The 16612-nt window shown below is 40.1% G+C and overlaps 1 protein-coding gene across 1 annotated transcript in view; it reads right to left on the bottom strand.

Moving 5' to 3' along the window:
- Positions 1–16612, bottom strand: part of LOC126100415 (cadherin-23) — a 410352-nt gene that overhangs the window by 85768 nt on the left and 307972 nt on the right. The window contains exons 12-14 of the mRNA XM_049911011.1: positions 14511–14763; positions 9044–9264; positions 5650–5828 (exon numbers count right to left, since the gene is read on the bottom strand). Coding sequence (XP_049766968.1) covers positions 5650–5828; positions 9044–9264; positions 14511–14763 — 653 coding nt within the window. The remainder of the gene's footprint in view (positions 1–5649; positions 5829–9043; positions 9265–14510; positions 14764–16612) is intronic.

Below are 16612 nucleotides of genomic sequence, written 5' to 3'. Positions count from 1 at the left end.
TGGCAGCCAGTCCCTGACTCACCTCGGAAGATGTTGCCCGCAATTGGCAATTAAACGTCAGGAAGAGGTAGTTTTACATATCAACCATGGCCTCTCAGCCCAGAAGTTTTAAATAATGTCATTAAAACTATTTAATGGGACAAGGATGATCAACTAACAATCACTGAATATCACTGAAGCAGAACTTATGACTGGAAAGTACAAAGGACACACACTATTTATTCCCGGAATACCACTGATCTCTACTGAACTTCCATTCCAATTTAAAATACTCCAATTTTCAATCAAATTAGCCTATAGTTTTACAAGTAGCACAGTTCAAGGACAAATTTTAAAATAGTGTGGCATCAAACTCAAAGACTCCTGCTTCTCTCACGGTCAGCTATATGTGGCTTCCTGTCCAATAGGAAATCTGAAAGATGTGTACATATATACCCCAGATAACAAAATGAAAAAGTTGTTTATAAATAAGTATTGTAAATAATTAGAATAGGTTTGCAAATAATTTTTTTACCTCTTATACTTTAAAGTTTATCCTTTTACTTGAACTACCGCACAACCTCATATCAACTCCCTGAGTGAAGCTGGGTACCCCAGCTAGTATAAATATAAAACACATACAGTAGCAATCAAAACCATGACATCAAAATTCATACACACGTGATGATCACTTGGTCACCATATCACTAATGACATCACTATTTTCTATATGCTTAAGCAACGGACCAAAACTAGTGATTTTTTTGGACTGTCTTGTAAGACATCGTGGTCTCCTGACCTTCATTGCTTACATATTCCGCCCTCACAATCATATTCCGCACATCAAACTCGATAAGATAAAGTCAATGTTGTATGAATTCATGTAAACGATACGCAAATAACTAGTAAATCGCAAGTGCCCACTGAGATTGAAATACTCAAGGCTGGTGTACACACACACATTCAAGACACGACGGTCACAAAAGCTTTTAGTTCAGGAGAGGCAAACCGCATGCCAGGAGGCCAGTCCCTTCAGAGGACGAGTCAAATTGTCTACGTCGGCTGGCGACTACCCATAAAGCAGACAGCGTTTGCCCGAGAAAGGGAGAATGACCCAATGTTCGGCTTAAAAGCAAATTCTGCTACATTGTGTGGGAGTGCCCAGCCTACGCATTCTTTACAAACATAGCACACAGTTTCAGAGGTTTTCACAGGGAGACAGCAAATGCCAAAAGCCGATGCTACAGATTTCCTGATTGGTCCCCTTAAATGAAACGTCATTCTCCTGTTTTAGAATAGCAGTGCTGATTGGCAGCAATATTCCTGACACCTTGAGCTAAAGGAGTAATGGAAGAGACAGAAAGATATACCCCTTCATGTCTGGCGTGAAGAGGGGCCGTTCCGCTGTCGCTCTTGGAGCGAGAACACGTAACGAGAGCATTTTGCGCTCGTACATGTACTCAAAGAGCGAGAAACAAGTCTCTCCTCAGTACTTCACTGGGAGAGCACCTCTGTCGAGAGTGAATCAGAGTGCAACTCTATATTGAGTCCTTGCGATTAAGCATTGTTCACTGTGTTGGCTGCCACACTTATTGTGCGGTGTGAACGGACAGAGTTATAGTTAAATGCCTGCGAGCGAATTTTTGAGTGGCATCGCGATGGACTGGTTATCTGACCAGTGTACCATGCCAATAGTTGGACTTGGGCAAATAAGAGTCCTTGACTTCATCAAGGCATAGGGAGAGTTTGATTGGCAAAGGTCAATCCCAATAGAATGAGAGTTATCTTATTTGTCAGCAGCGAGTGGCGCAGACAGCAGTCATTGCAGCTCACGGTATTGTGCGCTACAGCTCTTGTGAGCCCCATATTTCCTCCACAACAGTACACTTCACTGGATTTTACACATGACAGCCTCGACCGTACCTAGCAACATTCTAACGGATAATTATTCAAGTTGAGTAGGCGCGGCTCTCAGCCATTCTGCCAAGTCAATAACAATCTTAAACTTTGTATAGAAATTTCATTAGCAAATTCTATCCTTAAGAGGTAACTTCACATTCCAAAAAGAACCTGGAAATAACTTGTTCAGTTCATAACTAAAAGTGCCACTGTGATTTCTCAGAATTTTTGAAAAAATAATAATAATAATAATAATAATAATAATAATAATTTTCATTAGTTACATGTTTTTCTTACACTAACTAGCACTACTCCAGTACCCAAGTATCCCACTAGTTACATAAGATATTTTGTGAATTTTTGTGTCACTTCCTTACAGTGGACGACCCCAGAAGATATTTACTGCTGAAAGTTTTTCAGGCATTTCTCTTTAGAACCTTAGGAGCATCTGTCTGACTTCTGTAGTAGTGTGGGGGTGGAAATTGCATCTTGCAGGAGCCACAGGGTAAAGGGTACATCTCAGATTAATCCATTGCACAGAATGACAGAATAGCACCCACACGCTCACAGTATTTCATTTATTTCTTGTGTTCTATCAGTCTGAGCAGAGCTGAAAATGATTCTTTGTTATGACATTTAACCCCAATATTTATTTTAAACAGAAATGTTGTGGCCAAATTCATTGCACAAAATATATTCCTAGAGCCTCCCAACTAGTACGTTGAAGCTTGTCAAAATCAATGAGGAGCTATTAGTGTAGCTAGTTCTATTTTCTGTACCTATAAGTCACTTTTTCTGTCAAAAAAACTGTAAAAAATTGTGACATATCAGAACTCTTTTACACATAACACAGTGTGAGACTATAAATTCATTGTGAAAAGTTTTTGTCTCCCATTGGTGAGGTTTTACCATTATAATAACATGTACTTGTATTATGCACAAAAGATAAGCATTCCCCTCCCTCATATGTTCAAATGTAATAATAACTCTCTGCTTCCTGTGTTGGAACAACAGACTATTTTTACCTGCAAGTGCTTTGATACCTTTTTTGATACCAAGATATACCCTACAAAAAGACCATATTTTGTCACTAATATGAGAAGTAGTGATAAAGTTTTAATCAAAAACTCAAGGAAAATACAGTTATATAATTAATTTTTTGTTTGTTTGTAAGTACATGTGCACTATCCTGGTACACATTAAAAACCCCATGCCACAGTGTCATAGCATGCTAATAGAGGTGCGAAAACAAATTAAAACATCCCATCGATAAAGTGGGGTATCATGCTGCAATTCATTTTGGACAGCTGTGGAAATATTGGCGCTATATCAGGCAGTAAAAATTGTATTTTTGGCACCTGTATTGATGGCACAGCTGCAATTAAAACTTTATGAATACTTGTAGAACAGCATGCAGGATTCAAAACTTGCATTTTTGAGGAGTGTGGTTCAAATCCCTGTCTGTTCATCCAGGTATAGGTTTTGTATAGTTTCCTCAAATCACTTAAGGCAAATGTTGCATTGGTCCTTTTGTAACAGACATGGCCTATTTGTTTCCCCATCCTTATCCCTCCCAAGGATGTTCTTTGTCTTCAACAAACTCATAACTAACAGGAAAATTACATCATAACCTTCTTTCCTGCTCCCAACAGCAAACTCAGTGTTTCATATTACTGTGAAAGAGCAAGTAACTTGCAGCTCTCTGCAGGTTTTTTTTTTCCTGGCCATGATCTTCTGATTCATAGTTAATCATCTTCATGATCATTTACATTAAAAACATTCCCCAGTTGTCTGTTAACCCTATAAATACTGTCACATGGAAAACCCTACCACCACTAAAAACACTATACAACACAAAAATACATAGCCATATCTGAGTTTTATTTTCTCTGTCTCTGATTCTATAACTCCTGGAGGATTCTCTGGGCCGTAATCTAACAAAATACTTGTATAGAGTAACCCCATTACTCAACAAATTATAACCTTCATGATTGTGACTCCAACTGTGTTTTATACCAGACAAGCAAATATGTCTCTTGGAGTGCCTTGACTCAAAAGAACAAACCATGTTGTCTTGTTGTACTTTAACTTTGCTGCATGCTCAAAAAACTGGAAATCCACAATAACCCAGTTCTTCAAATGTGTCAAGACAGGAATATCTCACAATTACTAAAGAGTCATCACTTTTAAATCATGCCTGTTAGCCAGTGTAAATGAATCTCTGTATCTGACATTACCTGCATCTCACAGCTATTGGCTGCAGATTCTTTTAAATTCACTAATGTTCAGTAAAGGAGATTAGCTGTTTAACTCCTACACTGAAAACATAACACTCTCTTTCTCTGTTTCAATTTTTAATCTCTTCTCTCTTCTTATCCTCTGATTAGTATACTTTCTCCAACTGTCTTACTTATTTCACTTACTTCTCTTTGTCTTCCTTTCCTTAAATTTCTTTATCTTCATTGTTTTTGTTTAGTCCTTAGACACAAATTTCATCACAAGACACTCAACAATCATGAGTGACACTACTGCCATTCTTTCAGTTTTAAAATAGCGACTGATGAAAAAAAGCACTGAAATCTTGCTTATAACTTAACTAACATTTTCCACAGTTGTATGGACAGAAAAAGTCACATGCTTGCCACCCAAAGCCCACAAACAGTTTGGGAAACTCCACCTCAATCCAAAGTCTCATGCAACACCCAACCACTTTTCTAGTTTATGGAGGCTGAAAGTAAACAAAAAAGAAACTCAAAAACCTATTTAAACACTTGGCAAAATAAGACCTCCCCCTTTCCTCCTTCCACATACACATCAGTGCTGATGGGATTTGACTGACATGCCAGTATATGTAAACAGAAATTTATCCTTTCAGCACTTCCATTCAATATACCTCTACAGCACTGCATGCTCAGAAATAAACATATATTTGCATATTCTTCTACAACTGACTGTAAACATTTAGTATCAAACAAGTGTTTTTAATAGAGGGAAGTGTTTTGTTTTTCACAGAAAGATATGATAAGTGGTCATCAACTGTTTCATGTAGGTTTCCAGGGATTTCACAAGAGCAAGGAAAACTTCTCAGATAATGGCAAATCTCTGCTGTAGTAGATACTTTGAAGTGCAATTTCAAACTGGGATAACTGCTAGTGGGATCAATTATTCAAAGTGTTCAACCTAACCTATTCACCACTGGTCTCTGTATTTTATATTTACCTTCACTATCAGCGACTCAATAGGATGAAGTATTACTTTGAAGTCACAAGTACAGTTATTAAACAGAATATGCCTTGCTATCTTTATCTCTTGCACTACACTCACACATAAATTACATCAAAGGTATTAATTCTTCCTGTGCTTGTGCTTCTTTCTATGATTTGATCTATTTCTCAAAATGTACCATCTCCAGTGACAGATAGTGCTACCAAAGCAGACATCTTGATCATTGGAACAGTGTGTATGGTTCTGCATATGTGTGAATGTAATCATGCATGCCCACATGTTGAGAAAGAGACATGTACCCTATGTCCATAACTCTTCTTGCATATGAAACAAACACAAGCATGTAATGACTAGGTGCAAGGCACACAGGTTTACTCAATGAAATAGATTGCTTCATCAACTCTTTCCATGTTCAATGTTTGCATTTTAGTGTTGGATACATATAACTGATTCATTTTATAAGTAGATGGAGTTTGTGTACTCTTATACTGCTGGTGAACACAGTGGGAAATTATTCCAAATTAAGTGAACAACAGGATGACATACTGTGATTTCTCCAGTTGTTGAATTGATAGCAAAGGCAGACTGGAAGTCAAAATCTGCAGTCTGTCCAGGCTGAAGTGAAACTCCAGTGTGGTCAATAGCGCGGACTGGCTTAAGAATAGAATACTGAAGCACAGCATTAGAATCTGGATCATGGGCAGAGATGCGTGTCACTGTTGAACCTAAAGCAGAAAGAATACAAATTTTAACAATAGATATCAAAATAAAATGATGTCAAATAATGTAAATAGCAATAAAGCTACAACTGAGTTATAACCATAGTTTCAGAATCTTCAGCTGAAATTAAATGTATATAAAAAACCATAGGACATTAAGAAATGTATGTTTCTTCCTAATTGACATCTAATATGCCAAAGGGAAAGCAGAATTATGCTTTTAGGCTACCAATTCAAAGTATTATGTTCACCACCAGTTTACACAGGCAAATTGCTTCTAGAGGGAGTCTGGGCTGACACAATTTCAAACATTTTGTGATTCAAAGTAATAAGTTATATCATGTAATACAACATCAAAATTAAATCTGCAGTTCAAATTCTGTTAATTTAATTCGTTTTCTGCAACTTCTATTCATATACTTACTTCCCATTTCAGCAAATTTACATATTGGTCATTGGATAGCAATGTCTGACACCTTGCTCCCATTATTTTAACCTTCAGTATCAATGAGCTAACTGATTAGTTTTACAGTTAAGTCAGTTTGTAAGTAATCTTGTGCTGTCTCTTAATGCAGTATATCAGAGGAGGAATCACCTTGGCAGTGCAAGTTAACCACATGCAGTATCAGGTCTGTTCAAAAAATTCTGAAACATTTATAATTTTGCAACAGCAGTGTGTCAGAGCAAAATGCAGTTGGTATCCATGAAAATGCCTGTGTTTAATGTGTAACCAGCAAAAGTTTCATTGTTGTATGTCTGTTAGTTATTGTTCAGTGATGTATTGAGCAAAACATTGTGTCACACAGTTTTTCGGATTTCGAGATGGCAGAGTTGGAGGAGCAGCACGTCTGGAGTAAATTTTGTGTGCAACTCTCTGGAAAACCTTTATGGAGACACAGCAAATGATGCAGGAAGCCTATGGTGATGAGTGCTTAAGCCGTACTTTGTGTTAAAATGATTCACACAGTTTAAAAATGTCTGGACGAAAGTTAAAGATGACCCTCATTCAGGACGCCCTTCGATGTTTTCCAATGACACTCATGTCAGCAATGTCAACAAAACTGTGTGTGCCAACCAAAGAAAGACTGTCCAAGAGATTGAATAAGAATGTAACATTTTAGTTGGATCATGTCATGAAATCCTGACAAAGCACCTTGGAATGCATGGTGTTGCCACCAAGTTCATCCTATGGCTCACGAGTCAAGATCAGAAAGATCTTCACCTCACAATCTGTGAAGAGCATTTAGATTGTGCAAATGAGAACAAGATGTCCCTCAAAAGAATCATAACTGGTGATGTTGAGACCAAGGTTAACTCTTCTCAATGGATTGGGAAAGATTCTCCAGACCAAAAAGAGCTCATCAAGTCAGGTCAAATGTTAAAGCAATGCTGATAGTTTTCTTTCAATTTGATGGTTAAGTTTATCATGAATTCGTGCCACAGCAACAAACTGTTAATCGACAGTCCTATCAGAACATTTCACACAATGGCTTTGCCACAGTGGTAACACCAATTCCCATCAGACCACCACAGTTTAGCACTGTCGGGCTGGTCTAGCACTTGAATGGGTGACCATCCGGTCTGCTGAGTGCTTTTGGTAAGCGGGGTGCACTCAGCCCTTGTGAGACAAACTGAGGAGCTACTTGATTGAGAAGTAGCGGTTCTGGTCTCGTAAACTGAGACATGGCCAGGAGAGCAGCGTGCTGAACACATGCCCCTCCATATCCGCATCCAGTGACACCTGTGGGCTGAGGATGACACGGCAGTCAGTCGGTACTGTTGGGCCTTCCAAGGCCTGTTTGGATGGAGTTTAGTAGAGTAGTTCTTGGCTCTTGCATCATGATAATGCACTCATACATTCATTCCTGTTGGTGTGTGACTACTGCACAAAAAGCAAAATCACTGGGCTGGCTCATCCGCCATACTCTCCAGACCTGGCTGCTGTGGATTTTTTATATTTCCAAAGTTGAAAACCCTGTTGAAAGGATGAAGATCTGCAATGGCAGACGAGATAAAAGAAAATTCACAGATGGCACTTCACACAATCCAGTAAGAGGCATATCAAGACTGCTTCTGGAAGAGGACATGGCATTGGTAATGGTGTATCAATTGTGGAGGAGAGTATTTCGAAGGAGAACATGCACAATAAGAAGCAAGCAGAGAAAAATTTTGTGGATTAAGTTCTGAAATTTGTTGAACAGACCTCATATATGTTGACTTATTATATTCACTGTAACAAGAAAGGGGTGATTATCATGTGTCAGTAGGTTCATAGACCCTTTCTTCTGTTTTATTAAATATTGGGCAGAAGATTGCAAGTGATAATGGCAATGGTCCCAAAAAATGTGGGAGTGAATATTTCACAACAATGTACTGATAAGCACCTGTGCAATCATTCAATGCCAAATCATTTATGTGATGATTTCTTGTGTGTGTCTAACATTTCATTATATGCTCATGACATGATACACCACATGAATGTTTTCACTCACAGTCCTTCCTGTCATGATTTAATAATGTGCTCTGAATACATACATCAGTTTTTGATATAACAGATGACCTACAACCCTCCACAATGTCACACAGTCTGCTGTGGACATTAATAAGGTTGAGTAACTAGCAGAAGATTAGTGTGGAAGATCTTATGTGATTACAGTCACCTTTAACCAGTCACACAGTACATGTGATACATGAGTTAACTGATCTGCATAGTTATCAACAACAATGACCTCCAAAGGCATTACAAGGTATTGCTCACAGTGCAAGAGGAAAGATGAAAATGCCCTACACAATTTATATTCGGAGAAGATTTCTGCCAAAAAATCTGGAGGAATTCTTAATGTAATTGCTGAGAACTACACAGCGGATCTACTTGTCATGGAGTGTAATGCTGATAAGTTCTGGGTTTAATATAAATAAATATGTCACTGTAGCTTTCAGAATGGTGGTCATAATCATGGACAGGGTCTCTAGGTCATAAAGTAAATGTGCAAGAAGAAGGGAGCAATTTTATTTACTACTTTTTACATTCAATATGATAAAATAGAAATGTTTTAAAAAGTTATCGACTCATTGTCAATTTTTTAAACTGATAATGTTATACACAATGACTAAAAATGGCAACTGAGAATAAATAAATAAAGAAGAAGAGAAAAGTTTGCACCATCAACAACACTGAGCAACATGTTTTCCTTTAAAAAGCTGTATCTGCATTCACTCACCAACTGGTGCCCTTTCTGAAATATACTGGATGTAAGATGAATCAGAATCCAGAAACGCAGGAGGCTTATTGTTAACATCGGTTACATTAATGGCAACAGTAGCTGTAGCCGTCTCACGCACTGGACTTCCAGAGTCCACAGCATGAACAACCACATCAAAATGGTCTATTCCTGAATCCAGATCTAGATGAGCTTCTGGGGATACGGTAATCTCTCCAGTTCTGTTGGAAACAGATGAGAAAGAAGCTTAGTTAGACAAATCAGTAATAAAAATAGAACTTAAAATACAAAACTTGAAGAAAGTCACTACCTATATACATATATAACTGAGCACCATCATCAAAATGAAAAACACACAGCTGGTTTAAAGGCTATTAGTGAGGCAGCTGTTAGACTGAGAAGAATGCATTGATAAGCAAGAGTCTAACAAAGTCACTGAACTTGGTGGCAGGCTTATTTGATAATGGAGGCACCTAACAGTTATATATAGGATGTTTTCACAGAATAATTTGAGTAGGAATGTGTCCCATGAGAAAAATGCATCTGTTAAGATGTGTACGAGATGGCAACCGGTAATACAGCAATCCTAAGCAAAGTCTGCTGCTTGTTAATCATTTGGGCCTGAAGCACTGGTTGTTGTGGGAATCAGCAAGTTCTAAAATTTAAATATTTATTCAGTTAACTATCATCTACATTCCGAACCAGATACTTTTGGCTGAAATAAGTAACAGCATAACACACTTAAGTACAGAAATAATATTTCATTTTAGACTTAATTGGAACAAGAACAGATTTTCTTAGGTTTATTTTTCAAGTCAATAAATGTGGAATTTGTATTTCTAAAACTAAAAACTCAATGTTTCTTTGAACTGGTTGCAGTGCATGTGTGCACATATGTGTGTGTGTGTGTGTGTGTGTGTGTGTGTGTGTGTGTGTGTGTGTGTGTGCGTGTGCATGAGAGAGTGTCAGAAAGCAGTGGGACGGGTGGGGGTGGTGGTGGTAGGGTGGGGGGGGGGGGGGGTGCTGGTAAATAGTGATATGAAGAAGAGCTATTTAGACTTCACTATTACAGGAACTACCTATTCCATAACAGAATAGCTTTTCTACATACAGATTTCTCAGTCATCTCGTTAACTACGTCAGTGACAAACGTCATATTTTATGTAACACAATGAAAAAAAAAAAAGAGCAATGAGCATTTCTGCACTAATTATTCTGAGAACTGTGTGCAGATACTTCCATACTGTATTAAAGGCTAACCAACTGACAAGATGCGAAGAGCAGATGCAACATACAAAGCATATGTATCATAGATGAAGACAACATCCATACTCAATATCTTTTACTAAGCTCACAAATATTACTTCTGACATGAAAATTTAAACATACATAAGAGTCTGTTAAAGAAATAATGGTATTATATTGCTTTGAGTTTGTCCTTGAGAGGTACTGGAATGATACCATCAGAATGATGAAAGACATGTGTCAAGGTAGCAGTCCTGTGGCAGCACACAGTTTTCATTTGCTACTGATGTTCAATGTGGCATATAATGAGTTAAAAAGAAAAGAAATTCATCAGAGTTTGCTAAATACTGAAGAAACTAAGAGCCTGTGATCTGAGAAGAATATGAAAGGTTGGTACAGAGTTAGCGATGTATTTTGCCAACTACGGCAAGGAATGTTTGTGGTATAAAGGCATACAGTAATTCAGATAAAAAATACTAATGATACAATGGAAAATCCAGGATGGAATGAAACATTATGAAAAGGAAAGTTGCTACTCACCATATAGCAGAGATGCTGAGTCGAAGATGGGCACAACAACAACATTGTCACAAATAAGCTTTGTGTCAACAAGGCCTTTGTCAAAAATAGACAACACACACATGCACACACACACACACACACACACACACACACACACACACTTGCACAAATGCAACTCACACAGACATGACTGTACTCTCTGGCAGCTGAAGCCAGACTGTGAGCAGCAGTAGTGCATGACCGGAGTGGAAACTGGGTGGGGGTAAGGAAGAGGCTGGGATGGGGAGGGGGAGGGATAGTAAGGTAGGGGTGGGGGAGGGGACAATGAAGTGCTGCTGGGGAATACGCAGGGTTGAGGTGGCGAGAGGGTAAGGCAGCTAGGTGCAGTCTGGAGGATAGGCGGAGGGCAAGGGAGAAGAGTAAATGGGCGGTAGAGGAAAAGGAGAGAAGTAAAAAGGCTGAGTGCATCAGTGGAATCAGGGCTGTATAGTGCTTGAATGGGAACAGGGAAGGGGCTGGATGGGTGAGGACAATGACTAATGAAGGTTGAGGCCAGGAGAGTTACAGGAATGCAGGATGTATTGCAGGGAGTGTTCCTGCCTGCAAAATTCAGAAGAGCTAGTGTTGGTGGGAAGGATCCATATGGCACAAGCTGTGGAGCAGTGATTGAAATGAATGATGTCATGTTGGGCAGCATGCTCAGTAAGAATGTGGTCCACTTGTTTCTTGGCCATTCATGTGGACAGACAACTTGTATCTTGGCCACAAAGAATGCAGCACAGTGGTTCCAGCTTAACTTGTAGATCACATGACTGGTTTCACCAGTAGCCCTGGCTTTGATGGGATAGATGCTGTCTGTGACTGGACTGGAGTAGGTTGTGGTGGCAGGATGTAGGGGACAGGTCTTGCATCTATTACAGGGATATGAGCCCTGAGGTAAGGTGTTGGGAGCAGGGGTGTAGGGAGGGATGAGTATATTGTGTACGTTCAGTGGACAGTGGAATAGCACAGTGGGAAGTGAGGAAAGGGCAGTGGACAGGACCTTTCTCATCTCAGGGCACAATGACAGGTAGTTCAAACACTGGCAAAGAATGTAATTCAGTTGCTCCAGTCCTGGGTGGCACTGAGTTACGGGGGAATGCTCCTCTGTTGCCAGACGTTGAGACTTTGGGAGAAGGTGGGAGACTGGAGAGATAAGGCATGGGGATATTTGTTTTTGTACAAGGCAGGGAGGATAATTATGGTCTGTGAAGGTTTCAGTGAGACCCTTGGTATAATTTAAGAGGGACTGCTATCGCTGCTGATGTGATGCCCACGGGTGGCTAGGCTGGCCTTCTACATATGGAACAGGTGGCAGCTGTCGAAGTGGAGGTATTGCTGGTGGGTAGTAGGTCTGATATGAACAAAAGTACTGATATAGCCACCTTTGAGGTTGAGGTCAACATCTACGAAGGTGGCTTGTTGGGTTGAGCAGGATCAGGTGAAGCAAATGGGGGAGAAGCTGTTGAGGTTCTGCAGGCATGTGGGTAGGGTGTCCTCACCCTTGATCCAGATCATAAAGATGGCATTAATGGATCTGAGCCAGGGGAGGGGTTTAGGATTCTAGATGTTTAGGAAGGATTCCTCTAGATGGCCCATGAATACGTTAGCATAGGATGGTGCCATGTGGGTGCCCACATCCATACCCCGGATTTGTTTGTAGGTAATGCCTTCAAAGGAGAAGTAATTGTGGGTGAGGATATAGTTGATCATGGCGATTAGGAAGGAGGATGTTGGTTTGGAATCTGTCAGGTGTTGGGAAAGATAGTATTCAATAGTGGTAAGGCCGTGGGCATTAGGGATGTTAGTGGAAATGGAGGAGGCAGCAATAGTGACAGGCAGGGCACCACACTCTAAAGGGACAGGAACTGTGTAGATTCGGTGGAGGAAGAGGTTGGTATCTTTTATATAGGAGGTAGGTTCCGGGCAATAGGTTCAAGGTGTTGGTCTGTGACAGCAGAGATTCTCTAAATGGAGGCACAGTAACCAGCCACAATGGGGCATCGTGGGTGGTTGGGTTTATGGACTTTAGGAAGCATGTAGAAGGCTGGAGTGCAGAGAGGGGTATGGATGAGCAGAAAGATGGACTCTCGGGAGAAGTTCTGGGATGGGCCTAAGGATTTGAGGAGTGACTGGAGATCCTGCTGGATTTCTGGAATGGGGTCACTGTTGCAAGGTTTGTAGGTGGAGGTATCTGGCAGCTGGCAGAGTCCTTCTGCCAGGTAATCCCTGTCGTTCAAAAGAACAGTGGTGGAGCCTTTGTCTGCAGGTAGGATTATAAGGTCAGGATCAGTTTTTAGATCGTGGATTGTGGTTATTTTTGTGGATGAAAGGTTAGTTTGCATGTTGAGTAATTTGGGAAGTCAGGGTAAGGCAAGGTTTGATGTTAAAAGATTCTGGAAAGTTAACAGGGGGTGATTTAGGGTCAGTGGGGTTGGATCACAGTTGGATGGAGGAGTGAACTGAGTCAGGCAGGATTCAACATTGGTCTTTGATTGAGTCTGATTGGTAGGGTTTGTGGCGAAAAAGGGACCAGGAGAAGGAGTGAAGGTCTTTAACAAGTCCTGCATGATTGAATTTGGGAGTGGAGCGAAGCTGAGGCCTTTGGAAAGGATTGATATTTCTGTGGGCCTAAGGCTTCTGAAGGAAAGGTTCATGACAGTGTGCCATATTGTTCCTTCCCATCAACACCAGCTATTTGAAATTGCACAGGTGGGAACTTTCCCTGCAATTTATCCTACATTCCCATAACCCTCCTGGCCTCAACTTCCGTTAGTCATTGTCTTCACCCATCTGGCCCCTTCCCTATTCTCATGCCAGCACCACACAGCTCTCATTCTAAACATGCACCCAGTCTTTTTACTTCTCTCCTTTTCTGCTGCCACCCCCCTCCCCCCCTACTTCTCCTCTGCCCTCCGTCTGACATCCCGACTGCACCTAGCTGCCCTAGCCTCTCTCCACCTCATCCCTGTGCACCCCCCTGCAGCACTTCACTGTCCCCCACCCCAACCCTAATACCCTCCCCCTCACCACTCCAGGCTCCTCCTTTCCACCATCCAGTTGCCACTCCATCATGCACTGCTACTGCTGCTCACAGTATGGCTTCAGTTGCCAGACTGCAGCCGTGTGTTTGTGACTTTTGTGTGTGTGTGTGTGTGTGTGTGTGTGTGTGTGTGTGTGTGTGTGTGTGTCAGCCACCTATTTTTGACAAAGGTCTTGTTGGCTGAAAGCTTATTCGTGACAGTTCTTTTTGTTGTGCTTATCTGTGACTCAGCCTCTCTGCTATATGGTGAGTAGCAACTTTCCTTTTCATAACACAGATAAAAAATACTGCTGCATGAATGACACAACAATACATTCCATAAAAAAGAAGCTAAACACCATTAAAATAATATAAAATTATCTTCAAGCAATCTTAAAAATAATGAGGCATATGGGAGAAGACAGCCTGGGAAGTGCTGACGTAAAGCTCTTTGGATGCAGAGTATATATGAGTATAACAAATAATAAGTAAAAATGTTAGTATAAGGAACAAGAAAGAGGCAATGGATTCCACATATATGCTTTTCTAATTTTAAATTAACAAAGCAATTATTTAATAAACACAGTAGATTATATGAATTACATATCTAACTAATTGTTATCCTTGACTGATACTTACTTGTTATCAATAACAAAGTTGTCTCTAGCACCAGCAGCAATAAAATATCTCAATAAGCTGTCCTGCCCATCAGGATCAGTTGCAGTTACTTTAGAAACCAGAGTGCCTGGTGTAGCATTTTCCTTAACAACTGCTGCATAGCTGGCGGGTGCATTTTCACCAATATTGTGGTGGCCAATGAAAACTGGTCGCTGATTCCCAGGCACTCCCACTCTCACTGCTACGTGAACATCACTATGCTTTGGGGGATCTCCTGTTGAGGGATTGATAACAGTTGTATTGATATAATTTCAGTTCACAAATAGAAGTGATAAATAGAAGTTTTTTAGACATGCATGCCCTAGAAAGAAGTAGAAGGAACTTTACGATTCCTCTGTATCAATGCTATATATCAGGCTGTTCCAACACTGCCGTATGGTACATGAGCACCTGTACCCCCTGCTTAGCATGCTCACAGGCAGGCGCTGGTAGCGCAAGCTACCAAACAGATGATCCAATTGCCTGTTCTGCTTGTGTGTAACCTTCTTGCCCAACCCTGGTTGCCTGCATTTGGCCACTGGAGTACGATCATGATTGCCCAGCTGTAAGACTGCCAAGTCGGCTGTTTGCTCACTGCTGCTCACACATGCCCATACCCCTCCCCCTCCTCCCCCACTGTCCCCCAGCTGCTCCCGTGTGGGCATGTGGCCTGGAACAGCCTATTACACATTAACAGTAATGTTCTACCACCTTCCTCGATACTTCCCATATACAAGACCATCATAAATACTAAGAAATTTTCTTATGACACTTTTCTTAATTTTAAGCATACTGCAATAATCAGTGACAACATGCTTGTTATTAAGTTCAAAATTAATTATATACGTTCTTAAACATGAATCAGTAGCTAAAATGTAATCTCTATCTTATCTGTAAATATCTTCATACAGCATTGACCTCAGCCCAGAATTAGAAAAAGGATGAGTTCAGCACATGGAATGAAAATTCATTAACAACAAAAATTCAGATCACTGAAAACATATTCTAACTATTTACAATACTTATTTATAAAGAACATTTTTCATTTCGGTATCCAGGGTGTATAAGTACAAAGTTATTCAGTTTCCTACTTGAGAGCAAACTACGTACAGTTGACCATGAGAGAAGCAGGTTGATGCAGCAATATTCAAAAGTTCATCTTTGCACTTTAATTGTAAAACTGTAGGCAGATTTGACAGGATATTGCAGTCTTTTAAATTGGAATGGCAGTTCAGTAGAGATCAGTGGTATTCTGGGAATAAATACCGTGTGCCCTTGGTACTTTCCAGTGAAAAGTTTGGCTTTGATGATGTTATTCGATAGCTGTTTGATGATAAGCTTTGTTCCATTATATAGTTTTAGTGAGTTGAGATTTTTTGAGTAGTATAGTCCGAGATACAATTTTAAGTCAAAGGCAGTGTAATGGCATTGCTTGTACTTGCCAAGAGATGTGGTTTTTCATTTGAATGTGCACTGATCTCTTCTGCTGGTGTTGACTTGGGGATAGCTGGAAGTGTTTGTTGAAAATCTCCTGATGGTATGAGTAGAGTTCCTCCCATCACTACAGAGTTTCCTCACAAACCTTATAATGATCCATCCATAGCTTCAAGTGATTTCTTTTATGTACCATTGTGCATTCGTCCAAGGAGATATCCGTAAGTGCAGCTGCAATGCTGGATGATGCTACTGCAGGTGTGATCTATTGTTTAGTATGTATTTCCACCAGCAATTGATTTATTAGAAGCATTTTCCATTGCCACCTAGTGTGTTTAATTGATCCGTTCCATGATAAAGTTGTAAATTTGCTTTTGATTGTCACTGAGGAGTGGTTTGTTGTGAGCAATGTATTAGAAGTAGTTAGTTGATGTTGATCTTTTTTCCTTTGTAATTTTGAAGTTAAGTACACTGATAGCATCTTTTTGTGGTGCTTACATCCCAAGTTGTACTAAGGCATGATTGTTTGTTCCTAAACATTTACCTTCTAGGCAAATGAGCATTTCATTGAAGATGTCATCACTGAATTTGATGGTCAGTTCAGGATGAGCTTCTCAGATTTAGAACAGTACGTTAACATTCATACTCTC

Source organism: Schistocerca cancellata, chromosome 9, assembly GCF_023864275.1.
Source record: "Schistocerca cancellata isolate TAMUIC-IGC-003103 chromosome 9, iqSchCanc2.1, whole genome shotgun sequence".
NCBI classification, from domain to species: domain Eukaryota; kingdom Metazoa; phylum Arthropoda; class Insecta; order Orthoptera; family Acrididae; genus Schistocerca; species Schistocerca cancellata.
The sequence above is the reverse complement of the archived record's forward strand: the minus strand, read 5'-3'. Positions and strand labels throughout refer to the sequence as shown.